The sequence below is a fragment of the Scyliorhinus torazame genome, chromosome 4 (genome assembly GCF_047496885.1).
Source record: "Scyliorhinus torazame isolate Kashiwa2021f chromosome 4, sScyTor2.1, whole genome shotgun sequence".
Classification (NCBI taxonomy): Eukaryota; Metazoa; Chordata; class Chondrichthyes; order Carcharhiniformes; family Scyliorhinidae; genus Scyliorhinus; species Scyliorhinus torazame.
Window position 1 is genome coordinate 260355836 of NC_092710.1, and position 26759 is coordinate 260382594.

The window sequence follows — 26759 nt, forward strand, 5'->3', positions numbered from 1 at the left end:
TGTCAGAGAGTGGGTGGAGCTGGGCTGTCTGTCAGCTCTTTACTTTTGTTTTTGAGCAGGCTGCAGTGTGTGTTTTAGTTTCATTTTCAGAGCGGATAGCTGCAGTCACAGCCGGAAGGTGTATGAATCGCTCTCTGTAATCTAAAGACTGTAAATCAATCCTGGTGATGTAAAACTAATAACAGTAGTGACTTTAACCTGATATGCTTCTGGTAAAAGATGTTTTAAGTCGTATGGATGTTAAAAGGAAAGCTTAAAGAATTACTTAGTGTTGTATTCTTTGGGGGTTGTATTTGAATTAATGGTTGCTAAGATGTTCACTGAATGTTTTAAAAAGGTTAACTTGAGTTCATAGAATAAACATTGTTTTGCTTTTAAAAATACTTTTCCATTTCTGCTGTACCACACCTGTAGAATGGGCCGTGTGCTCCTCATACCACAGCCTGTTAAAAGTTGTGGGTCAGGTAAACTCCATGGTACACTTTGGGGTTCTCTAAACCCTGGTCCATAACACTGTTGCCATTATCTAAGCTACCTGTTCCAGCTGTTTCTGTGACTACACCCCTGCCACCATCCCCCATCACCTGTGAAACCTTCAGCCAACCGGCTATCATCCTGGATCTGCCCAGAGACCCCCTCCCCCACCCAACCACAGGGCCTCAGACCTAACAAGCAACGACCTTCCCTCCATCCCACAATACTTCACACTTGCATTCCCTCGCTGCCTTATCCTTCCCTGGACTGTCTATGTTTTGCCCTCAGACAACCTCCCTCCATGTGCCAGATGGTCTGTCTTCCTTGTCTGGGCATCCTCAGATCCTTCTCCACTGCTCCTCTCTCCCCTGCCCTGTGCAGCTTTTGTGGCAGACGATTTAAATCAAGAGGCTGATATTTGTGAGCAGTCCCCAAGAAGCCAAAGCAAAGGCTACTCACTTAAAAGTCATGGAAGACTCAGCCTTTCCAGGTGCAACCCTTTTAGATACCGTCAGAAATGTAAATGTTCTCATTTCTAACTGACGGAGATCTTAATTTGGAAGGGGAACCTAATTCTGGCTAGTTGCCCTTATAATGAACATGCATGACCTGTTAACGCATGCAGAAGTTCTTCCCAACATTGTTTGCTGGGAAGCCCGATTGGAAGTTTAACCCACCTTCAAAGTCCAGAGAACATAAGTGCAAAAGTTAAGTAATTCCACTGTCGGAAAACTGATCTTTGGCCTACTGCCAAATGAAGTTCTCCCTCCCAACTAGCTTGCCCCTACTGGCGGCTCAGGAGTATCACATCCCATGCTTCAGTCGGGATAGTCATGTTTATAGGTCCTGTCCACAAAAAGCAAGACATATCCAATCTTGCCAATCACCGCACAATCAGTCCACTCTCAATCCTCAGCAAAGTGAAGGAATATGCGATTGACAATGCCATCATCTTTGCTTTAAAATATGGAACCAATATTTTTTTTCCAATTAAAGGGCAATTTAGCATGGGCAACCTACCTACCCTGCACATCTTTGGGTTGTGGGGGTGAGAACGCAGGGAACGCAAACACGGGGAGAATGTGCAATCGCCACACAGTAACACGGGGCCGGATGGAACCTGGGTACCCAGCGCCGTGAGATGACAGTGCTAACCACTGGGCCACCGTACCGTCCTGATAATGCTATCATAGGATTTATTCAGCAAGAACCTGCTCAATGATGCTCGGTCTGGGTTCTACAATGGCTACTTGGCTCCAGGCCTCATTAAAGCCTTGGCCCACACATGGGAAAAAAAGAGTTAAATTCAAGAGGTTAGGTGAGAATAATTTCCCTAGACATCAAGGCAGCATTTGACCCAGTGTAACACCAAGGAGTCCTAGTGCAACTGATGTCAACAGGAATCAGGGGGAAAGTTCTCCACTGGTTTAAGTTATACCTCGCACAAAGGTAGGGGGCGGGATTCTCCACTCCCGCGCCGAAGTGCCCACGCCATCGTGAACGCCGTTGAGGTTCACGACGGCGCGAAACAGCCCCTATCGCGACCGATTCAGGCCCCGACAATGGGCTAGGATCGGGGCCGCGTCATCTACACGCGCCAGGCCTTGTCGCCGCGTAAAGGCGGCGCCGCATAGATGGCGCGGCCGGTGCCGCATAACTGGCGTTACCTGCGCATGCGTGGTTGCCGTCCTCTCTGAGTCCGCCCCGCAAGAAGATGGCGAACGGATCTTGCGGGGCCGCGGAAGGAAGGAGGTCCTCCTTCAGAGAGGGCGGCCCGACGATCAGTGGACACCGATCGCGGGCCATGCCACATTTGAGGTACAGGATCCCCCCTCCCCCCCGCAGGCCGCCCCCCCAGCGTTCCCGCGCTGTTCCCGACGGCAACGACCTGGTGTGGACAGCACCGGGGGGAACTCGCCGTTTTGGCCTGGCCGCTTGGCCCATCCGGGCCTGAGAATAGCAGGGGTGCCGGACAATCGCCATTTTGGGTGTCTCCGGCGATTCTCCGGCCTGGGGCCCGCGGAACTCGACGGGACCGTTCCCGCCGCTTGGGAGAATCGCGGGAGGGCGTCGGACCGGCGTCCCGGGAAATTTTGGCGGCCCAGGCGATTCTCCCAACCGGCGCGGGAGTGGAGAATCTCGCCCAGGGTTTGGCTCTTTGAGGCCAAACATCTCAGTCCCAGGATAATGGTGCCGATTTCCTCAGGGTAGTGCCCGAGGCCCAAACATCTTGCTTCATCAATGACTTTCCTATCATCTTAAGATCAATAGTGGGGATGTTCTCTAATGATCACACACTATTCAGTACCGTTCGTGATTCCTCAGATACTGAAGCATTCTGTTCCCAATTGCAGCCATACCTGGACAACCTTTAAGCTTGGGCTGTTAAGTAGAAAATAACATTCACCTGAAATGAGAACTTTTACTCCTGGTCTATCTCTTCTTATCCATAACTATGCTAATTCTAACTGAATTATGATCACATCGAACAAAATGCTCTTCCATTGGTACCTCTTTCACCTGCCCAACACTTTATATATAAATTGATGAACAAAATTGGTTACCCTGATTACCTGGTATAAATTGGCTAGGTGGTGTTTGGTTTTGATTAGAAAGGGTTGGTTGACTCCTGGATGATCAACATCATGTGCTGCAGCTGCCATCAAACCAAGCATGATATCAAGTGGTGACAAAAACCGGGAAAGCTTTAAAAAAGTAAAATGGGAAAATTGTTATAAAATATTTAGAAACTGTTCAAATCATTGCGGACTATTATGTATTGGCAACTATTTACGTTCCAATAATAAATACCCTTGAATATAATTGCATGGAAAATGGCTAATGTAACACCCCTGTGTCAGAAGAGAAGGAGGCAGAAGATGGAAAATTATAGGCCGGTTAGCCTGACTTCAGTCATTGGTAGGATTTTAGAGTCTATTATTAAAGATGAGATCGCGGAGTATTTGGAAGTGCATGATAAAGTAGGACTTAGTCAGCACGGCTTCGTCAAGGGGAGGTCATGTCTGACAAATCTGTTAGAGTTCTTTGTGGAGGTAACAAGGAAGTTAGAAAAAGGAGAACCAGTGGGCGTGATTTATTTAGATTTCCAGAAGGCCTTTGACAACGTGCCGCATCGAAGGCTGTTAAATAAGTTAAGAGCCCATGGTGTTAAGGGTAAGATCCTGGTATGGATAGAGGATTGGCTGACTGGCAGAAGGCAGGGGGATAAAGGGTTCATTTTCAGGATGGCAGCCGGTGATTAGTGGTGTGCCTCAGGGGTTGGTGCTGGGGCCACAACTTTTCACAATATATATTAACAATCTGGAAGAAGGAACTGAGGACACTGTTGTTAAGTTTGCGGATGATACAAAGATATGCAGTAGGACAGGTAGAATTGAGGAAGCAAGAGGGCTGCAGAAGGACAGGCTAGGAGAGTGGGAAAAGAAATAACAGATGGTATACAATGCGTTTATGCACTTTGGCAGGAGGAATGGAGGCACAGACTATTTTCTAAATGGGGAAATGCTCAGGAAATCAGAAGCACAAAGGGACTTAGGAGTCCTTATTCAAGATTCTCTTAAGGTTAACGTGCAGGTTCAGTCAGTAGATAGGAAGGCAAATGCAATGCTAGCATTCATGTTGAGAGGGCTAGAATACAAGAGCAGGGATGTACATCTGAGGCTGAATAAGGCTCTGGCTCCGACCCGATTAGTATTGTGAGAGGTTTTGGGCCCTGTATCTAAGGAAGAATGTGCTGGCCTTGGAAAGGGTCCAGAGGCGGTTCACAAGAATGATCTCTGGAATGAAGAGCTTGTCATATGAGGAGCGGTTGAGGACTCTGGGTCTGAACGCGTTGGAGTTTAGAAGGATGAAGAGGGGATCTTATTGAAACTTACAGGATACTGCGAGGCCTGGACAGACTGGACGTGGAGAGGATGTTTCCACTCTTAGGAAAAACTAAAACCAGAGGACACAATCTCAGACTAAATGGAAAATCCTTTAAAACAGAGATGAGGAGGAATTTCTTCAGTCAGAGGATGGTGAATCTGTGTAATACTTTGCCGCGGAAGGTTGTGGAGGCCAAATCACTGAGTAGCTTTAAGACAGAGATAGATAAGTTCTTAATTAATAAGGGGATCAGGGGTTATGGGGAGAAGGCAGGAGAATGGGGATGAGAAAAATATCAGCCATGATCGAATGGCAGAGCAAACCCGATGGGTCAAGTGGCCTAATTTTTCTCCTATGTCATAGAATTTACTTAACATTTACAGTGCAGAAGGAGGCCATTCGGTCCATCAAGTCTGCACTGGCCCCCGGAAAGAGCACCCTACCCAAGCCCATACCTCCACCCTGATCCCGTAATCCATTAACCCCACCCAATCGTTTTGGACCCTAAGCGCAATTTAGCATGGCCAGTCCATCTAACCTGCACATCTTTGGACTGTGGGAGGAAACCGGAGCACCCAGAGGAAACCCACGCGCACACGGGGAGAACGTGGTATTATGTACAAATATGATGTCAAGAGCAACACAGAATTCCTAAAGCGTTTGGTGGATGGCCTACAATCAATCACTGATGTGAAGTGTATTTTCCAACCTGTCTATAGTGCCGATATAATACACGCTTAATACCATATGTTTGCCTAGTAGCCTCATTATGTATATTTATCTATGCACTTCAGCCTAGTTATGTAACTATCTTTCGCTGCAGTCGCATGAACAAAGGGAGGATATCAAGAGTCACTATAGTGTTTTGCAGATGGCAGAAAGCAATTGTTCTGTTCTTGGTACGTGGCTAACCATGATTTCTGTGGCATAATGTTCCATGACAGGATGCATTCCGGGCAGCTTATTAGATTGAGGTGAATAACTTTAATCATTTAAATCCGGTCCTGTGTTTACAAGCCAATATTTGGCTTTAAATATTGCACAATTACAGAGTTCTAGCTTGGAGTTAATCGTGGAAATCTTCACTCTGGGTGTTGGTGGGTCTCTTGGGTTGGTAAATGAAAATTTAGGGCAAACCAAGAGGGTCCCAAATTTATTGATTTCTGACCATCGTGACTTTCACTGTAAAATCATGGATACATCATGTTCATGGTTATGCTCCTTGTGTGACTACCAGGATTCACCCTTCCTGGACCAATGGTGCTGATCCCACCAAGGTTCCTGAGTCAGGGGGAGGACTGTAAATTTAAATACAACAAGTAGGCCTTCCTGCCACTTGGATGCATCTTGTGAAGTGTGCGTGCAATATGTGCACATTATACAATATTGATAAGTCCTTGTGTATTATGCAGAAGAAGAGAAATTGAGGGCGAAATGTTTCCAAAAAATGACTAAGTGTCGTCCTGGGAATGGAAATAAATCGGTGCGAATTGTGCCAGCTGTTCCGACGCGATTCCCATTGAGATCTTCCTGCACTTAGTCATTTTTTGGGAATGATTTGCACCGGCATTGAGAAGGGTGGGACCTAAATGGGCTGACAAGCTTGACTTCACAGAGATTGGGTTAACAAAAAAGGCTCCATCCCAACATCCCCAGGATCAGAGATTAGCTGCCCCCCCACCCACACCACCATCCTCGTCGGTATCAGGGCCTCAGTGCCCCCTCCCCACCACCACCCTCATTGGTATCAACCCCTTGTTCCCTCCACAACCATATCAGCAAGTATCGCTAACCTCCTCCTCCCTCAAGTGAGGATCACCAAATGCTCCTCCTTCATGCTCCGCCTCCTCTGAAGCCCTGTCGCTGTCAGGATCCGTTCCTCAGCAGTGCTAACATGGCACTACCCCCTGACAGTGCCAACCTGGTGGTGCCAACCTGCCAGATTGGCACGGCTAGGTGCCAGAGCATGTCTCCGAGCACCCAGGGCTACTATGTTCTCAGAGCCCCTTGGCATGTTCATCACGTATGGTCTCAGGCGATGGAAACCAGTAGTGATTCCCGCCGGCTTCCCGCTGCGCCGGCAGGTGGGAGAATAGCAGGAGCTGGGAGAATTTGGCTTAAAGCCAATTTTGAATATGTTAATGCTGTTTTTAACAGGTTAATCATCAGCTGCAGGGGGCCAGGACTATCGTGCACTGTTTGGCGCTTGGCTCAGATTCCGGTTTTGGCCTCTCCCGCTATTCTCTCAACATAGTGAAATTTGTGCCAGGCGCAATGGGGCGGAAAATCGCCTCCTAAAGTTTTGGTTGAAATTATTTGTAATATAACCCAAATTGCAACCTATTCTCAATAGGTACTAACCGACAGTTATGCATTTGCAGTGTTCTGTTTGTTTCCAACTTTTAGCATTTGTTATTCATCTATACAATCTCTAGGTTACAACAGTACCCCACACCTGTGACCAGGAAACCGGCAGCTTATTTGCTTTCACCCTGAGGAAGTTTTTGAAAGAACTCACCATAGTCTAAATATCCTGGCTTTTCTTCATAACCTTTAAAATTGCTTTACAAAACAAAAACCCCAAGATGGTGCCGAAGCATGGTGTCTCTATGTGAGCTCTCTCAACCAGACCATTTTCTTTTATCTCTTATCACCGTTCTGACTTACTAAAACTCTTTTCCACTTCATATATTCTTTTGTCTACTATGTACGTACTGTGTACATTCCCTTGGCCGCAGAAAAATATTTTTCACTGTACTTCGGTACATGTGACAATAAATATCAATCGATCAATCAAATAATGCTAGAAAAGTTAAGCTTTTGCATAGAGGTTTACATCATTTATGTTACTGGTGTAACATAAATCTTCTAGGGCTTTGTATTTCATACAGTGAAAAGCTTTGGTATGAATAGATCAAAAAGTACCCTGTTCCAGATTCACTTCATCTTTTTCTGATATCACTTTACTTTGGAGAATGCACATTCAACATGAATAAGACAACCGTTGATGGTTAATTGTCTATTTCTGAACAACAGTGGTTACCAGTTAGTGCTGCAATTTCGCTCAACTTCAATTAAGTTAGACCGGAAACCAATAAGCAAAGCTGCATGCAAGAGTGGGCCACTAAACATTAAACAACATTGTACTGGCACAATAATCAAATTTAAACATGTTTTAGTTAAACTTTGAACTTGTTTGTGGAAAATCATGGAAACAGGTCCTAGACATTATAATGATCATTACTTTGTTTACATTTTAGCTGGAGAACTACAGAAGGTCACTTTGGGCTCTGCTGTGAGGTTTGCAGTAATAACATGACGAGCCTTTTAGATATCCGTATAAATATGAGATCGACAGATTACTTTCATCCCCTGTAGACTGAAGAGATTGGGAAAGATTCCTTTATTACATGCAGGTGACTATTTAATACCCAAAGCACTGTGACCCCTGATACTGCTTGAAAGCCTTATTTGCACACATGCAAACTGCACATGTACAATGAAGGCAGAGGTCAAAATGGTGTCAGGAGCTTCCAACATTCCTGAACTTTTTAGTATTCTGCCTTGGCTGCAGCAGATACCTGCGAAAATGATCAGCATCAGCTCAATTCACCGTTAAATCTCATTTTTTTCTTTAAAGCTTTTTATTGGCATTTCCCATATTTATAAACAGTTGTATATATACACATCACATTTTTCTCGCCAGCGCTAATTTCCTTTATTATACAGAGAGGTTTATTTTGTCCTTCGTTTAACTGACCCTATGTGCATTTCATTGCCCTCGGGATCGGTCTATGGTTCCTCCCCCTTCCCCGTTGTGCCCCCCCCTCTCTCTCCTTTTCTTTTCCGGACAGAATGGAAAACAAAATAAAGTGGGGTAGCCCCCCCCCCCCAACTCTCATGGTTTCCCCACCTTCCTGCCGTGCCCCCCCACCCCCGCCTTTAGCGGGTTGCGCAGTCTTTTGGTACCACACCTATATCTTGGTGTTTAAAAAAAAATTATTATTCACTTACTCTTCGTTGCTGTCCTCGAACAGGTTTTTCAACAGACCGACAAACTGCCCCCCAAGTGTCCAGGAAGCCTTCCTCTGACCCTCGGATAGCGTACTTAATCTTCTCCAGGTGGAGAAATTCCGAGAGGTCAGCGAGCCAGTCTGCAGCTTTGGGTGGTGCTGCCGATCGCCAGCCGAGCAGGATTCTCCGGCATGCGATTAGGGAAGCGAAAGCAAGGGCGTTAGCCCCCTTCCCCATGTGTAGCTCTGGCTGCTCCGATACCCCGAAGATTTTGCACTGAGTGCTGAATTTGGTGCATTTGAGTGCTATAGTGAGAGTTTGGTGACTGAGGGAGTATAAGGCTTCATTTTTATCTAAAGTCTAGTCTTTCTTTTATTTAGTTAATTCACTTAAAAGTTGCTGTTTGATTTAGAAGAAGGTGAATTTTCAATCAGCTTTAAACAAAGTTTCTACTTGTAGGCACTTGCAGCTGGAGCTTGTTAATTAGTTTATTGGATTAGGCCAGTTTTCAGAGGCTAGATTCACAGTATAAAAGTGATCCCTTACAGTGCAGACTTTGTTTGCACTGAGTGCTGAATTTGGTGCATTTGAGTGCTATAGTGAGAGTTTGGTGACTGAGGGGGTGCTGAATTTGGTGCATTTGAGTGCTATAGTGAGAGTTTGGTGACTGAGGGAGTGCTGCATTTGGTGCATTTGAGTGCTATAGGGAGAGTTTGGTGACTGAGGGAGTGCTGAATTTGGTGCATTTGAGTGCTATAGTGAGAGTTTGGTGACTGAGGGAGTTAGGTGAGGAGGGAGTAAGGTGCTCCTTTCATTTTGTTTCCTACATTTCCGCAAAGAGTGAGAAGAGAGCCAGGAGTTTACAGAGAGTGCAGCTGACTGGGAGCAGAGTCGGAGGGCGAAGATCCAGTTGGTCCACAGGGCAGCTATATTCTGGAAGGTAAGAGGGGATGGAGGCTAGGCCAGTTGCATGTTCCACCTGTAGGATGTGGGTGGTGAGGGATACCACCGGTGTCCCCGCTGACTATACCTGCGGGAAGTGCACCCAACTCCAGCTCCTCAAAGACCGTGTTAGGGAACTGGAGCTGAAGCTGGATGAACTTCGGATCATCCGGGAGGCAGAGGGGGTGATAGAGAAGAGTTACAGGGAGGGAACCACACCCAAGGTACAGGACAAGAATAGCTGGGTTACAGTCAGGGGAAAAAAAAAAACCAGTGCAGGGATCCCTCGTGGCCGTTCCTCTTCAAAACAAGTATACCGTTTTGGATGCTGTTGGGGGGGATGACCTACCGGGGGAAGGCCCTAGCGGCCAGGTCTCTGGCACTGAGTCTGGCTCTGGGGCTCAGAAGGGAAGGGGGGAGAATAGAAAAGCAATAGTTGTAGGAGATTCAATGGTTAGGGGAATAGATAGGAGATTCTGTGGTCGCGAGCGAGACTCCCTGAAGGTATGTTGCCTCCCAGGTGCCAGGGCCAGGGATGTCTCGGATCATGTCTTCAGGATCCTTAAGGGGGAGGGGGAGCAGCCAGAAGTCGTGGTGCACATTGGTACCAACGACGTAGGTAGGAAAAGGGGTGTGGAGGTAATAAACGAGTTTAGGGAGTTAGGCTGGAAGTTAAAAGCCAGGACAGACAGAGTTGTTATCTCTGGTTTGTTGCCGGTGCCACGTGATAGCAAGGCTAGGAATAGGGAGAGAGTGCAGCTGAACACATGGCTGCAGGAATGGTGTAGGAGGGAGGGCTTCAGGTATTTGGATAATTGGAGCGCATTCTGGGGAAGGTGGGACCTGTACAAGCAGGACGGGTTGCATCTGAACCAGAGGGGCACCAATATCCTGGGAGGGAGGTTTTCTAGTACTCTTCGGGAGGGTTTAAACTAATTTGGCAGGGGAATGGGAACCGGATTTGTAGTCCAGCAACTAAGGTAGCCGATATTCAGGATGCCAAAGTGGGGAAGGGAACACTGACAAAGGAGAGTACTTGCAGGCACGGAGATGGGTTGAAGTGTGTATACTTCAACGCAAGAAGAATCAGGAATAAGGTGGGTGAACTTAAGGCATGGATCGGTACTTGGGACTACGATGTGGTGGCCATCACGGAAACTTGGATAGAAGAGGGGCAGAAATGGTTGTTGGAGTCCCTGGTTATAGATGTTTCAATAAGATTAGGGAGGGTGGTAAAAGAGGTGGGGGGGGGGGGGTGGCATTGTTAATTAGAGATAGTATAACAGCTGCAGAAAGGCAGTTCGAGGAGTATCAGCCTACTGAGGTAGTATGGGTTGAAGTCAGAAATAGGAAAGGAGCAGTCACCTTGTTAGGCGTTTTCTATAGGCCCCCCCAATAGTAGCAGAGATGTGGTGGAACAGATTGGGAAACAGATTTTGGAAAGAGTGAGAAGAGAGCCAGGAGTTTACAGAGAGTGCAGCTGACGGTCACAGGGTAGTAGTCATGGGTGACTTTAACTTCCCAAACATTGAGTGGAAACTCTTTAGATCAAATAGTTTGGATGGGGTGGTGTTTGTGCAGTGTGTCCAGGAAGCTTTTCTAACACAGTATGTAGATTGTCCGACCAGAGAAGGGGCAATATTGGATTTAGTACTTGGTAATGAACCAGGGCAAGTGATAGATTTGTTAGTGGGGGAGCATTTTGGAGATAATGACCACAATTCTGTGACTTTCACTTTAGTAATGGAGAGGGATATGTGCGTGCAACAGGGCAAGGTTTACAATTGGGGGAAGGGTAAATACGATGTTGTCAGACAAGAATTGAAGTGCATAAGTTGGGAACATAGGCTGTCAGGCAAGGACACAAGTGAAATGTGGAACTTGTTCAAGGAACAGGTACTACGTGTCCTTGATATGTATGTCCCTGTCAGGCAGGGAAGAGATGGTCGAGTGAGGGAACCATGGTTGACAAGAGAGGTTGAATGTCTTGTTAAGAGGAAAAAGGAGGCTTATGTAAGGCTGAGGAAACAAGGTTCAGACAGGGCATTGGAGGGATACAAGATAGCCAGGAGCGAACTGAAGAAAGGGATTAGGAGAGCTAAGAGAGGGCATGAACAATCTTTGGCGGGTAGGATCAAGGAAAACCCCAAGGCCTTTTACACATATGTGAGAAATATGAGAATGACTAGAGCGAGGGTAGGTCCGATCAAGGACAGTAGCGGGAGATTGTGTATTGAGTCTGAAGACATAGGAGAGGTCTTGAACGAGTACTTTTCTTCTGTATTTACAAATGAGAGGGGCCATATTGTTGGAGAGGACAGTGTGAAACAGACTGGTAAGCTCGAGGAAATACTTGTTAGGAAGGAAGATGTGTGGGGCATTTTGAAAAACTTGAGGATAGACAAGTCTCCCGGGCCTGACGGGATATATCCAAGGATTCTATGGGAAGCAAGAGATGAAATTGCAGAGCCGTTGGCAATGATCTTTTCATCCTCACTGTTAACAGGGGTGGTACCAGGGGATTGGAGAGTGGCGAATGTCGTGCCACTGTTCGAAAAAGGGACTAGGGATAACCCTGGGAATTACAGGCCAGTTAGTCTTACTTCGGTGGTAGGCAAAGTCATTGAAAGGGTACTGAAGGATAGGATTTCTGAGCATCTGGAAAGACACTGCTTGATTAGGGATAGTCAGCACGGATTTGTGAGGGGTAGGTCTTGCCTTACAAGTCTTATTGAATTCTTTGAGGAGGTGACCAAGCATGTGGATGAAGATAAAGCAGTGGATGTAGTGTACATGGATTTTAGTGAGGAATTTGATAAGGTTTCCCATGGTAGGCTTCTGCAAAAAGTAAGGAGGCATGGGATAGTGGGAGATTTGGCCAGTTGGATAACGAACTGGCTAACCGATAGAAGTCAGAGAGTGGTGGTGGACGGCAAATACTCAGCCTGGATCCCAGTTACCAGTGGCGTACCGCAGGGATCAGTTCTGGGTCCTCTGCTGTTTGTGATTTTCATTAATGACTTGGATGAGGGAGTTGAAGGGTGGGTCAGTAAATTTGCAGATGATACGAAGATTGGTGGAGTTGTGGATAATGAGGAGGGCTGTTGTCAGCTGCAAAGAAACATAGATAGGATGCAGAGCTGGGCTGAGAAGTGGCAGGTGGTGTTTAACCCTGAAAAGTGTGAGGTTGTCCATTTTGGAAGGACAAATATGAATGCGGAATATAGGGTTAACGGTAGAGCTCTTGGCAATGTGGAGGAGCAGAGAAATCTTGGGGTCTATGTTCATACATCTTTGAAAGTTGCCACTCAAGTGGATAGAGCTGTGAAGAAGGCATATGGTGTGCTAGCGTTCATTAACAGAGGGATTGAATTTAAGAGCCGTGAGGTGATGATGCAGCTGTACAAAACTTTGGTAAGGCCACATTTGGAGTACTGTGTACAGTTCTGGTCGCCTCATTTTAGGAAGGATGTGGAAGCTTTGGAAAAGGTGCAAAGGAGATTTACCAGGATGTTGCCTGGAATGGAGAGTAGGTCTTACGAGGAAAGGTTGAGGGTGCTAGGCCTTTTCTCATTAGAACGGAGAAGGATGAAGGGCGACTTGATAGAGGTTTATAAGATGATCAGGGGAATAGATAGAGTAGACAGTCAGAGACTTTTTCCCCGGGTGGAACAAACCATTACAAGAGGACATACATTGAAGGTGAATGGTGGAAGATATAGGGGGGATTTCAGAGGTAGGTTCTTTACCCAGAGAGTAGTTGGGCAATGGAATGCACTGCCTGTGGAAGTAGTTGTGTCGGAAACATTAGGGACCTTCAAGCAGCTATTGGATAGGTACATGGATTACGGTAAAATGATATAGTGTAGATTTATTTGTTCTTAAGGGCAGCACGGTAGCATTGTGGATAGTACAATTGCTTCACAGCCCCAGGGTCCCAGGTTCGATTCCGGCTTGGGTCACTGTCTGTGCGGAGTCTGCACATCCTCCCCGTGTCTGCGTGGGTTTCCTCCGGGTGCTCCGGTTTCCTCCCACAGTCCAAAGATGTGCAGGTTAGGTGGATTGGCCATGATAAATTGCCCTTAGTGTCCAAAATTGCCCTTCGTGTTGGGTGGAGGTGTTGACTTTGGGTAGGGTGCTCTTTCCAAGAGCCGGTGCAGACTCAATGGGCCGAATGGCCTCCTTCTGCACTGAAAATTCAATTATAATCTATGATTAATCTCGGACAAAGGTTCGGCACAACATCGTGGGCCGAAGGGCCTGTTCTGTGCTGTATTTTTCTATGTTCTATGTTCTATTGCCACTATTGGGCATGGCTTCACCCTCACCCCCACAACCCTGGATATTGCCTCGGAAACCGTTAAATCTAATTTATTACTGCTTCAAAGGCATCTCTCCCTAATAGCAGCTACTTGGCATTGCATCGAATTTGTAGTCCGATCTTTTTTGATTTAATCAACTTATCCAGCTCATCAGCATATCTCTCAGATTTCAATCTACAGCCAATTCCATCCTTTACATCACAAGCGAAAGAAACCCGTCCTGTGCAATTCATAATAATAATCTTTTATTGCCACTCGTAGGCTTATATTAACACTGCAATGAAATTACTGTGAAAAGTCCCCAGTCGCCACATTCCAGCATCTGTTCGGGTACACTGAGGGAGAATTCAGAATGTCCAAATTACCTAACAGCATGTCTTTCGTGACTTGTGGGAGGAAACCAGGGCACCCGGAAGAAACCCATGCAGACACAGGGAGAACGTGCAGACTCTACACAGACAGTGACCCAAGCCGGGAATCGAACCTGGGACCCTGGAGCTGTGAGATTTGCATTCAGGCAATGCTGCATTGTGACAAGCCTTTATTTAAGTTTCTTTAAAAGCCTTTTTTTGTTTGTAGTTAATTGTAAATAAAATTCATTCATACCTTAGGTTCTTTCAGATAGCAGTGCATTGCCTGAGTCACATCAGCAGCATGAACAGCATTGTGATATGGGTTTTGGCTGTGATAATCCTCTTGAATCATAACTGGTTGTGAAAAAAATGTCAAAGTTAGGTATACATTTAACACTAAAATTCTGAAGCAAGAGTTGCACAAGCGTAAAACTTTGATGTCTGTTTTTAAATAATTATCTGGCAGAATCAAGATGCGTTATGAAACTGGATTGCACAAAATTTTATCATAATGTAAACCAGATTTCTTTTAGAATGAGAGTCTAACTTTTCTTAGATTTTTCTCCCCATGGTCATGCAGCGAGTGAGCTGTGTAAACTCCTCTCAAACTTATACCAGTGCCATTCTGAATCAGAGACTAGCTCTTCAAGAGGTGTCACCAGAGATGACTATTCGATTGCCTTCCCAGGTATGAACTTCCTACTTTCGATGCTCCATCTACCTGTGGCAACATGGCTGAGAAAAAAATCCAAGGTATGAACTGATTCTAATCACCAAGTTTATTGCCTTTTAATTGTGGTCTCCGCCAGAAGCTTCTTCTGGATATTAAGGGTATGGGTCCCACAAACTAGCCGATTGTGCAACATGTCACTGAGCACGGTCCTGAACTCACAGTGCTCAGCAAGCTGGCGAAGCCAGGCAATGAAGGCCGAGTCAGACTCCTCATGGTCCCTCACTGCAGCGTTAATCTTATAATGTTGGAAGATAATCGAGGGCCTTGGGTTGAAAGATTCTTCAACCAATTCAATCGCACTTCCTCACAGGCAAATAAATGAGAAGCAAAATCAACTCAATTTACTTCCATGCAACTCTGAACTACTTTTAGAGGAACGTAGCCTGACCAGTGTAAATAAGTTTTGGCCTCGTCCAAGAAAAGATGATGTTCAAGTCCAACAGAAAAGAATATCCACCCAAAATCAGTGGCATATACTTTAATTGCTTTTCTTCTCGAATGTAAAGCCAACATATAGAGAAACAAAAAAATAAGTTGAATTATTTCCAAATTAATAATAATAATAATAATAGCTTATTGTCACAAGTAGGCTTCAATGAAGTTACTATGAAAAGCCCCTAGTTGCCACATTCCAGCGCCTGTTCGGGGAGGCCGGTATGGGAATTGAACCCACGCTGCTGGAATTGTTCTGCATTACAAGCCAGCTGTTTAGCCCACTGTGCTAAACCAGCCTACAAGTTGGTAAAAGGTTTGGTATTACCCAACTGTTGTTGTTATACATCAGGTGCTGGTATACCACATGACATGGCACAGAGGAATTCTAAGTACCTGATGTAGACCATGCATTGTTATGTCTCCCGAGGCCTAACATCCTAAATGAAGTTGACTGCCCACCGAGCCAAATCTATCTGCTATAGCCTTTTACATCTTTCCCTAGTTTGTCTCCTATCTCCCCCTCATGTCCTTTCACAGTTCATCTTGTCATGAAATCACCTTACTGCTCTCGTGGCGTTATCCTACTTCACTAATAGTCATTCGGTCTGAGAGAACTTTGAGTATTGCTGTAAAAAGAGACATTCTGCCTTGGGCTTGGGCCCTGTTTAAATGGCTGGTGATATGGATGTTTGTGAGAACTGGACCTAGGGGTCTCTTAGCAACACTATCTATTTGGGCATCTTTGTCAGTCTTTATGAGAAAATCATCTTCGATAGAATGACATCTAACCACCTACCCTGGCATATATCCAAGCTGTAGATGATATGTTTGCGATATTTGAATTTGCAGCTGCATGTAAGAATTTCATTACTCACCTTCTGCTCAAATTTACCTTTGAACTGGTACAGTCTTTCCTTGATGTGCTAGTTGAGAAATCTGTCACTGGATTCTCTACTACTGTCTACTACTCCAAGCTTATCTTCACAAGTCAATATATGCATTGGGGCTCCTATGGTTCCACACATTACACGATTGACGTTATGGGCAACTTTGTAAACAGGGCCCTAGCCCTTGCTTGCCGTACAAGCTTGACTCCGAAGCAAGTGCATCAAAGCTATCCCATGAGATAATGGCTACTCTAATCTGATAATTTCTCGCTCTCTGTCACGCAAACTCATGAATGGACCTAAGACAGTCATTTTTGGTCCTGAAGAGTGTGCAGTCTACCTCAGATTATCTTGGAAGGGTAAGGTATCTCATAAATTTGAGCAACAGGTGAAGCTAGCTGTTTAACACAGATAATTCAGTAACGAGTGGTATTTGCCACTAATAGGATTGTGCCATCAAGCCAAAAAAAGTCTGCCTATCACACAAATGAGTAATATGCTATATGAATTTCAGTGCTGGAGTGATGACAGGAATATAAGCTGTATGTCCCAATGACTGGCATATTAATGACATATCAAACAGCATGCCCCTTTGGCTGTTCGCAAGAGGTAAAGTACTGACCATACCCAACTAGCTCATGCTCGCAAAACTCAAAACATAGTGTGCAACATGAGATGTGATTCTGCAACCAGACAGCACGTGCTGAACAATCCTGATTGTGCTAAGAATTACACTGACAACCAATTTAGGATTATCAGTTGGGGCTCGATGTGTGGCTCACTTTCTGTGCTAGAAGCTACATATATTCACACACTGGCCCCTGTCCATTGCAGACAGAAGAAGCATATCCCCACATTGCACATTTTCCAAATAATCAAAAGCTTGAGAGACAGCCATTTCCTGGTTCATTCCTCAGGGCCTTGACCAATCAGAGTCAACCTGCCTAGTTTGATTTTAAACATAAGCTTGGGGGTCAGTCATTTCTTGGCGCACTTGCCACATCAACATTGTTACCAAGCCAACTCATCAGCACTCTCTTCTCATGCAGCATAATTTATTGCTCTCTTTACAATTGATATTCTTATGAATTGTCCTGATACGTGCAAGACAAAAGCTTCAACAGCATGTCTCTTTTTTGAAGAAATTCTCACTTAAATGTTTCATGGTTCCATGTTAATGAACACTGTAAATGGCTTTCTCTCCCCAGGTACTGTTCCATCCCCTTTTAAAACCATTGTCATCACACTTTTCAATTAACGCACTCTCAAATCTCTCACACTGCAACCTGTTTTGCCATCTCCAAACTCCCTTTCCTTTCCAAAGTCCTTGAATATGTTGTCACTTGGAAAATCTGTGACCATTTTTCCTGCAATTCTATGTCTGAATCTCTCCAGTTATGTTTCTACCTCAACCAAAGGACTAAAATGGCTAAACGTTAAGTTCATAACTGACACCACTGGACTAGTAATCCAGAGAATATGAATTCAAATCCAATTTAGAATTTGAGCATTTGATGGGCAGCCTCGGCTAGTGAGCGGGCCGCATGAGTTGCCCGCCTTCATCTCAGTGGGCCGCAAGATTGAAAGCAGACTTGTTCACTAATCATGACCCCATGAATACATATCGAATATTTCATACCGAGGAAATGAAAATGCTCAATCATTTATATATTAGTAGTGGGTGGCATGATGGCCCAGTGGGTAGCACTGCTGCCTCACAGCACCAGGGACCCAGGTTCAATTCTGGCCTTGGGTGACTGTCTGTGTGGAGCTTGTACGTTCTCCCCGCATCTGCGTGTTTCCTCCGGGTGCTCCGGTTTCCTCTCTCAGCCCAAAGATGTGCGGGTTAGGTGGATTGGCCATGATAAATTGCCCCTTAGTGTCCAGGAATGTGCAGGTTAGGTTATGGGGTTACGGGGATACAGCGGGGTGGATGTGTGAGCAGATATGGGTAGAGTGATCTTTTGAAGGGTTGGTATAGATTCGATGGGCCGAATGGCTTCCTTCTGCACTGTAGGGACCCTGTGGCCATCTAAAATGGCCTCCCGCAAAGCATGATCGGAAATGTGGTGAGGCTTGGGACACAGACAAGCTGCAGTTTGTATATTTGCAAATGGCAGCCCAGACTTATACAGAAACTCACATCTGCAAATGGGTCATTAAAGGCAATTAAAGGACTATGGGACAACCTTGCCTATCACATCATTTCCCAGACGAAACGGCACCAAGCTCCTGCTCGGAGCACCCCCCAGATTGGCCACTGAGTGGTCACCCCAAAAGTGATGTGGCAGCCCCTGATTGGATCTGACCGATCAGAAGGTGGAGCCCTGAGGAACTGATTGACAGTGACCCACAAAAGGGGCGGGGAAAACGCAAGCCTTAAAAGGTTAAAAGGCAGCGCAGACATCTGGGGCGGTATTCTCCAATAATGGGGCTATGTCCCCACGCCCGCAGGAAAACGGGCGCAAATTACTCCGGACTTTTTTCTAGAAAGTCCAGAGTGATTCTTTGTTTTGAAGAGGGCTAGCAGGGCCCTGTAGTGCTCCACGCAGCTCCGGCTGCCAATACGGGGTCCTGTACTTCTAGCCGTGGGTCTGCGCATGCGCGCAGCAGTCGCCTGTGGTGATCGATGGCCCCTGATCGCGGACCTGACCATCGTGGAGGTCCTCCCCGGTGACAGATCCCCTGGATCCCCCCCACCAGGATGGCCACCGCAGCCGCGTCTCCAAGCGCCCGATGGGTGGAACCATATGTGAACCACGCCAACGGGAACTCGGCTGGTCGTCCGCGAAGAATCGTCGCGGGGGCCTCTTTCAACGGCCCCCGAACGGCGCCGCGTCGGCCGCGCGCGCACGACTGCTGGCGATTCTACGGTCCCCGGAGAATTGCGGGAAGGCGTCGGACCCAATCACTGGTCCGACACCCCATTCTCCGCCCCTGCGCCGGGTGCGATTGCAGCTTGGAGGCTCAGAGAATCCCGGCCCATTTCTTTCTCTTTTGGATCGGTTCTGCGCCTGACCTCCAACTGCAGCACAGCTACTGACATCAGCCAAGTTCAAGGACCCACGACATCTACCGAAGGACGACCATCAAGCACAGACAACCTACTCGAACTCCAGCTGCCATGCGTGAGGAAACAGATAAGGCCATATCTACCCTGCACCTGCCAGTCATTTGGAAGTTAAGTCAAGGTCGTTTAAATTGATAGTTGTGGTCTTAGTGTGCATGAACGCGTGATTTCTTAAGTATATAACCTTGTGTCTAATAAATAAACTTTGATTGCACTGGAATACCTGTGTGACCATTTGTCCACCATACGGGGTAAGCACACACTGTGGTAAAAGTGCACTCTATGATTCTATGAACTATCATCAACTTCAAATAGTAAAATCAGAAGAAATATTTACACTTTGGACATAGACGGAGAGCACAGCTCTCATAGTCAATGTTATGTGCAATGAGCATTCATCTCACTTCACTTGCTCTTGCTTTACATGCATAATCACTTCAGTCACACTGGTAGGAACAACTATGTGAATGAAAATTTGCGGAATGTGACAACCGGCGCAAGGGCAACAGTCAACATAATGTCTCGTGGGCCACACTCAGATGAGCCGCATGTGGGCCCAGGCTGCAGGTTGCCCACCATTGCTCCAGAACCAAATCAATTTGTTAACTATGATTACTGTCTTTCTCATAATTGGAAACAGTCTGTTACTAATTACCTCATCATAATGATACATAGACCACATGACCGGATCAGGGCCAATCACCGGGAGCAGCTCTGAACTCTCTCTCATCTAATGAATTCTTTCTGAAGATCTAAAGTAAAGACCATTGTCTCTCAACAGCCAGATTGAACTGCAGGCAAATCCAGTCCAGTGACTAGCTGCAGCCAGGATCAGTTGTTTAAAACCCTTTTTAGAATCTTGTGTGAGGCTGTTGGTCATTCTGGTGGAGTTGAAAACAAGTAAGAATTAAACAAGCCTGAGGCAGATCCTTTGAGTGAAAGCCCAGGTTTATAAAAGTTAAAGTGATTTCCCCCAGAAGAAATCCTACAGCCTGGAACCACTGGCTGAATGCTTCTGCCAGAAGATCATCTCTAGCCATACACTGGTGGCTTTGATCCCTCGGAATCCTGGGAGGACAGCCTGCTGTAATGCCTTGACATTGGAAGCAAGAACACTCATCTTTCATTTCATTTCAATTCCTATTATTTTATCGCTTCCCCTCCCTCTGCGTGTGTCTGGCTTGGATGGTAAAAGGGGATAGTAGTAGGATAGCTGTCTGTTATTCTGCTATAGTTATTGCATATTTCAATTTTGTTCCTGTTATAAATAAACAATTGTTGTGTTTAACTGAGTGCTATAACTTATTGAGCAGTCAAGGGGCCAAGGATTATGCAAACTTTATACAAATTATTGGTTAATTCACTTGTGTTGGGGCCTGTGGGGCAGGAATTGACCGCACACTAACCCAGGGTGTCGTAACACAAGTGCCTTTGTGAACACTGCATCACCATTTTCGTGACACTTACTTTTATTTGAAAAAAATCCAGTTTACAGCAATAATATTAGACTCACGGCATATAATATGTTTAATACTTCCATATATTTATTTGACTTACCTAAAAATCTGTGCAATTTTACCATATCCAACTGGAAGTGATGAATGAGACCATGGAGATTAAACAGGTGACACAACAGGGTGACAAGACTATTCCCTGAAATAAATGAAGAGTTCTTTATCAATTAATTAACACTGACAACATTTTAGCACCGACATTTAATAAAACAATACATTATAGGGTAATCCTATATTACATTGATCAAATTGAGGCACAATATTACTCCCGGATAGGCAGGTGATTTTGTTGATGAATGAATAAAATATAGAACAGCCTGGAAGAAAAGTAAATTCTTCTCAGTCAGCAACCTCTACACAATGAGATTATTCCAATAGATTAGCCGGACAATAGATTGCCTTGGAGACCAGTCGTGTTGTTCTGCCCTCACGGCGACATGAATCGATTTTCTGTCAGGGAGGGGTGAGGGAGGGGCTAATTGAGGCGCAGAGGCCTGATAATTAGATGTTAATGTATTCAAATCATGTTCCCAACGTTGACTGTAATCACCCCCTCAATCAAGCCGTCTTGTGTATCCCTGATTTTAATCCCTCCACTATTGGTAAGCATATCTTCAGTCACCTAGGGCTAGGCCCCAAGCTCTCTAAACCTCTCTACCTCGTTTTCTTCCTTTACAACTGCTCCTTGAAACAAAATCTTTTTCCAAGCTTTTGATTATCTGACCTAATGCTTTTTGTCATCTTTTGTTTTATAATGCTCCCGTGAATCACCTTGGGATGTTTTGTATGTTAAAGGTCCCTTATGAATATGAGTTGTTGTAGACTCCCTACTGAAGGCCAGGTCTGAGGCGTTCAAGGCAGACGACCCTGACCTATACAAGAAATCCAGGTACGACCTCCGCAAAGTCATCAGGGATGCCAATAGACAATATCAGACCAAGCTAGAGTCACAAACTAAAGTCACGGACTCTCACCGGTTTGGCAAGATTTAAACAACATAACGGGCTACAAAGTGAAGACGAGTTGAATCTCCGGCAGCAGCTCACCCCTTCCCAATGAACTCAATGCATTCTATGCTCGGTTTGAACAGGAAACCATCAAACCGCTGTCAACTGCCCCAGCAGCCTCGGACATACCCATACCTACCGTCACAGCTTCCCAAGTCAGATCGGCCTTCTTGAAAGTGAACCCTCAGAAAACAACTGGTCCTGATGGGGATCTGCGCGGACCTGCTGGCTGATGTGTTCGCGGACAGCTTCAACTTTTCCCTACTCCGTTCCGAGGTCCCCAGTTGCTTCAAGAAGACTACCATCGTACCGGTGTCAGAGAAGAACCAGGCAATGCGCCTCAATGACTATCGTGCGGTGGCCTTGACATCGATCATTATGAAGTGCTTTGAGATGTTGCTCATGAGGAACATCAAATCCATATTCCCAGAATACCTAAATCCACTGCAATTCACATACCACATCAAATGGACCACAGCAGATGCCACCTCCCTGGCCCTCCACTCATCCCTGGAACATCTTGACAACAAGACTCCTACATCAGACACCAATTCATTGACTACAGCTCCACCTTCAACATCATAATCCCAGCCAAACTCATATCAAAGCTCCAAAACCTAGGACTTGGCTCCTCACTCTGCAACTGGATCCTTGACTTTCTGACACATAGACCACAATCAGTAAGGCTAAACAACAACACCTCCTCCACAATAGTCCTCAACACAGGGACTCTGCAAGGCTGTGTACTTAGCCCCATACTATACTCCCTATACACACACGACTGTGTGGCAAAACATGTCTCCAACTCCATCTATAAGTTTGCTGATGACACAACTTGTGGGGCATTCTAGAACAAGAGGTCTTGGTCTTAGGATAAAAGGTAGCACATTTAAAACGGGGTTGAGCAGGAATTACTTCTCCCAAAGGATTGTGAATCTTTGGAATTCACTACCCCATAGTGCTGTGGCTGCTGGGACAGTGAGTAAATTTAAGGAGGTGTTAGATAGATTTTTAATTGGTGATGGGTTGAATTTGGGCAGGAGGTGGCATTAAGCCGAGGATGAGATCAGCCATGATCCAATGGCTGAGCAGACTTGATGGGCCAAATGGCCTAATTCTGCTCCTATATCTTATGACCTTAAGAACTTACAGACCTCGGTGCACAGGTGCATCCACACCTTAATGGAGGACCTATATGCCAGGTCTCCGCAGACAGCCCAGCTCATCCCTCACACCCTTCTGACAGAGCACCAAGGCTGGTTGCAAGTTGTGAAAAAGTGCTTATTGTGAAACGGTGAAAATTCCTGGACAGGTTTGTGCCCTAGCCCCTAATGCTATTCCATGTTCTGCACCCATGCCAACTTAACTAATGTCTACCTTTTTGGCCTTACAGGCCCTAGCACCTCGTCTAGGTGGATCCCCATCAGAAGTGGAGGCGGCCTGCTGCGGTTCCCACCTTGTGACATGGGTCCCCTTTGGCGGGGGTCCTCTGAAGCAAATGAGCCAGGGTGGGCCCGGCAGTCGCTAGGGTGTCCCAGGTGGTGTGGTGCTTCCCTGTTCTGCCCGCTGCCCATCGGGTGCGCAGGGAAGGGAGGGGGGTAGTCTCCAAGGAGCTCTGGTGTTCCAGTACCTCCCCTGCGCAATTTACCGCCATGAGCCCCATCACCTCCCAAGTGTCAATCCCGATCCTGGTGAATCAGACACTGATTTTCAATGGAATCACCCATGTTCTGCGTGGCACTGGTGCTAGCCCATTAACGGTTGATGAATTGGTCTGGGACTGGAGCCAATTTTGTTGCTGTGGAAGTCCACCGATTCAGTCCCATCAACACTTAGTCTCTGAAATGAAGGATCCAGCCCCTTGTACCTTGCAGCACTGGTTGCCATGCTGTCCCCATGGTCATTAAAGCCACTGTGGCCTTGAACCTCTTTGTTTCTGGCTTCTTCCAAGTGTCACAGATAAAAGTTGTGTGTTCCTTTTTACTGTCCATGATCATGATATTGATCAGTAAAAGGTGTATGTTTCTTACCCTAAAGTGAGAGTCACAATTAAGTAATTCCAGCAGCAAGCTTTTGTAGAGTTTTAAAATACAGAAGTTTATTTATCATCACACATTTGCCTCAAATGTTAAAACATGACATTTCACGCACTCATCTATCTCACACACATACACAACTGGATACAGATAAAGGTAAAACAATACGGTTGCAACTTATAATTATCTCAGTCTTCTTTGTGCATGCCTGTAGTTTCTCCAATGAAAGTGATGCTTTCTAATTGAAGGGAAAGTCTGATGAAGCAAAGAATTCCAAATTCCAGGTGGCTGGTGCTCATGTGAACTTGAAGCTGGAACAGGTTGGTTGGGGGGGGGGGGGCAGGGGGCTGGCGAGGGGGAGGGGGAGGGGGGGAAGAGTTCTTCTCTCACTTTCAAGGTATTGCTTTTTATTACAGTGGCTTTGTAGATGACTTGCAACCTGTTTGATGACTTTTGCTGGACTTCGGTCGCTGTCTACAAGCAGATTCTGCTGGTTGAAAAGCAGACAACCAAAATAGTTTCTTTATCATCTAGCTTTGACAAAGGGTCATCTGGACTCGGAACGTTAGCTCTTTTCTCTCCCTACCGATGTTGCCAGACCTGCTGATATTTTCCAGCATTTTTTCTTTGGTTTCAGATTCCAGCCTCCGCAGTAATTTGCTTTTATCCCATTGTTTCTTCATCATGTGACTTTCACAAATTCAAAGTCCTTTTTTCAAACAAAAGGGTGATGTATCTGTTTATTCCAGCCATCTTGTATTGTTGTTTGACACCTTCAGAGTTTGAGACAGTCAACGCTTCTGTGCTTGCATGACACACTGAATTTGGAATCACCCTCGTGTATTAGTTTCAAGAAGGGCATTGATACAACAGCAGTCTAGAATGTTCCTTTTGTTCCCTCTTGGGACATGGGAGTCGTTTTGATCAACAAAAAAAGTCATATATCCCTAGGGCAACCATATTTTGCAACATTTTGTTTGGTTTTTAAAAATATAAAGTACTGACTGAAAATCCATAATGTACTGGAACAGGGAACAAGGAAACAAGGCACAAGGATTAGCTATGGATTCTCGAGGCATCTTCTAAGTGACTGCACATTACTTCATCTCATTGCTAAGGTTGGATAAGATGTTTATTTAATGGCAGACAGAGCCTCGCAGGAACTGTCGCATTGGGTTTTGCCTCCACCAATATTAAAATTTACTTTTGCAAGTCTGGAGTTTCATTCATAGAATCATAGAATATCTACAATACAGAAGAAGGCCATTCAGCCCATTGAGTCTGCACCCTCCGAAGGAGTACCCCACCCAGGCCCACTCCCCGCCACTTTTGAACACGAAAGGGAAATCCATCTAACCTGCACATGGACTTCACTGGATTGTGGGAGGAAACCAGACCAACTGGAGGAAACCAACTCAGACACGGGGAGAATGTGCAGACTCCACAGACAGTCACCCAAGGCCAGAATTGAACCTGGGTCCCTAGTGCTGAGGCAGCAGTGCTAACCATTGTGCCGCCTTTCAGATTTTAATTTTTGTAGGAGTTTTTAAAATATTGTCTCTGATTCCTATCTTCCTCTCTCTTTATTTTACTCTCTGTAAATGTTTTGGCATTAAATTAACCATTTTAGCATTCACTTCCTGTGCGTCACATGAAGAACTCCTCAGCCTGATTAGTTAAGATGATTGTTTGCCCTGTCCGATCAGCTTCTGGAAGAAAGTAAAAGTGTCTCACCAAAATGGATTCCTAATTAGTGCAAAGGCCCACAGGAACTCTGTGGATAAGTGTAAGTGCAACGAACGGCTGGCACATTTCATTGCTGACTGAAATTTCTGGGTCATTTTGTCATTCTCATCAAAGGCATCTAATTGTGTGCCAAAACATGTTATTGTAGATGTACACAGGTCATTGGTAAGGTCATATTTGGAATACTGTGTGCAACCTTAGACAATCTAACCTTCAAAAGGTACATAGATGTGCTATATATTGTTCAGAGAAGTGTGTGAAGGATGATTCCAGAGCTGATGTTTACTAAGAAAGAATTATGGCCTTGGCTCAGTGGTAGCTCTCTTGCCTTGGAGTCAGAAAGTTGTGGGATCAACTATCATTACACAGACTTCAGAATATCTTCACTTTGGTCGCAGCAACAGCTTGCAACCATATACTGTGTTAGTATTTTTTAATATGGTTATGGTTATAAGCTCCCTCATCAGCAACATGCCCCAACTTACTAAAAATTCACTGATTAACTTACCATTTGTTAGACGGTCAAACAAGAAAATGTCAAAGTTCCACCTCCCAACCTTTGATAGCATATGCTGAAACAAAGCAAATAGGGAGAAGAAAATCAAATTTTACGCAGCTAAACACACAAAACTAACCTGTGATTACATTAGTTTCATTTCTGTAACACCAAAAATGACCTTCCCTCAATGAATGTTTTCAAGGGATTTATCACAGTTGAGAGCAGTCAGCAAGTTGAGGGAAAGAATATAACTTCACACATTGATCTCACTAGAATGGTTCTGCAGCAAATATGTTCAATTTCCTTTTAATGATTTAAAGCTATCATGACTATTTTATTTCTTATTTAATTTGTATTATAAATAGAGCAAAAGATAGGGAATCATTGGAGGCATTCTATATTGAGTGCTGAATTGGAACAAAAAGCAACCTAAATCTGAGTAAATTGCAAGAAATGAAAAGGAATTTGATTAGGGGTGAAAGGCAAATGGATTTACCCAGAATAAACAGGTTTATTTTCATCACTACCTTGTTAAAAAAAAGAACTTGTATTAATTCCAGTAAATTCTGTTCTTTGATTTAAGTGTTGTCCTCATATCTCCAGTACTTTAACCTCTTCCTCTATGGTGAAGTAATTACTTGGCTAGTCTGCCCTTCCCTTATTTTCGGGAACATATCCCCTCTGCCTGTCTACATTATCCTTAGCCACCCTCTTTCTCCCAATGTAGTGGCAAAAATGTCTAGCTTAACCCCTCGCAAGTTTATTTTTTTTGCAACGCTTACTTTATATCTTTCCAGCCCATGTGATCGTGACAAATCTTTATGTTTGCGTAAGAATTT

The 26759-nt window shown here is 45.2% G+C and overlaps 1 protein-coding gene across 3 annotated transcripts in view; it reads right to left on the bottom strand.

Annotated features, from left to right (window-relative positions):
• LOC140410904 (3',5'-cyclic-AMP phosphodiesterase 7B-like) overlaps positions 1–26759 on the bottom strand; it is a 336168-nt gene that overhangs the window by 50176 nt on the left and 259233 nt on the right. For 2 of the 3 annotated variants that reach the window (XM_072499692.1, XM_072499694.1), the window contains exons 5-8: positions 25930–25993; positions 20676–20771; positions 14247–14347; positions 3048–3179 (exon numbers count right to left, since the gene is read on the bottom strand). In XM_072499692.1, coding sequence (XP_072355793.1) covers positions 3048–3179; positions 14247–14347; positions 20676–20771; positions 25930–25993 — 393 coding nt within the window. The remainder of the gene's footprint in view (positions 1–3047; positions 3180–14246; positions 14348–20675; positions 20772–25929; positions 25994–26759) is intronic. The other variant, XM_072499695.1, reaches the window with a different exon arrangement.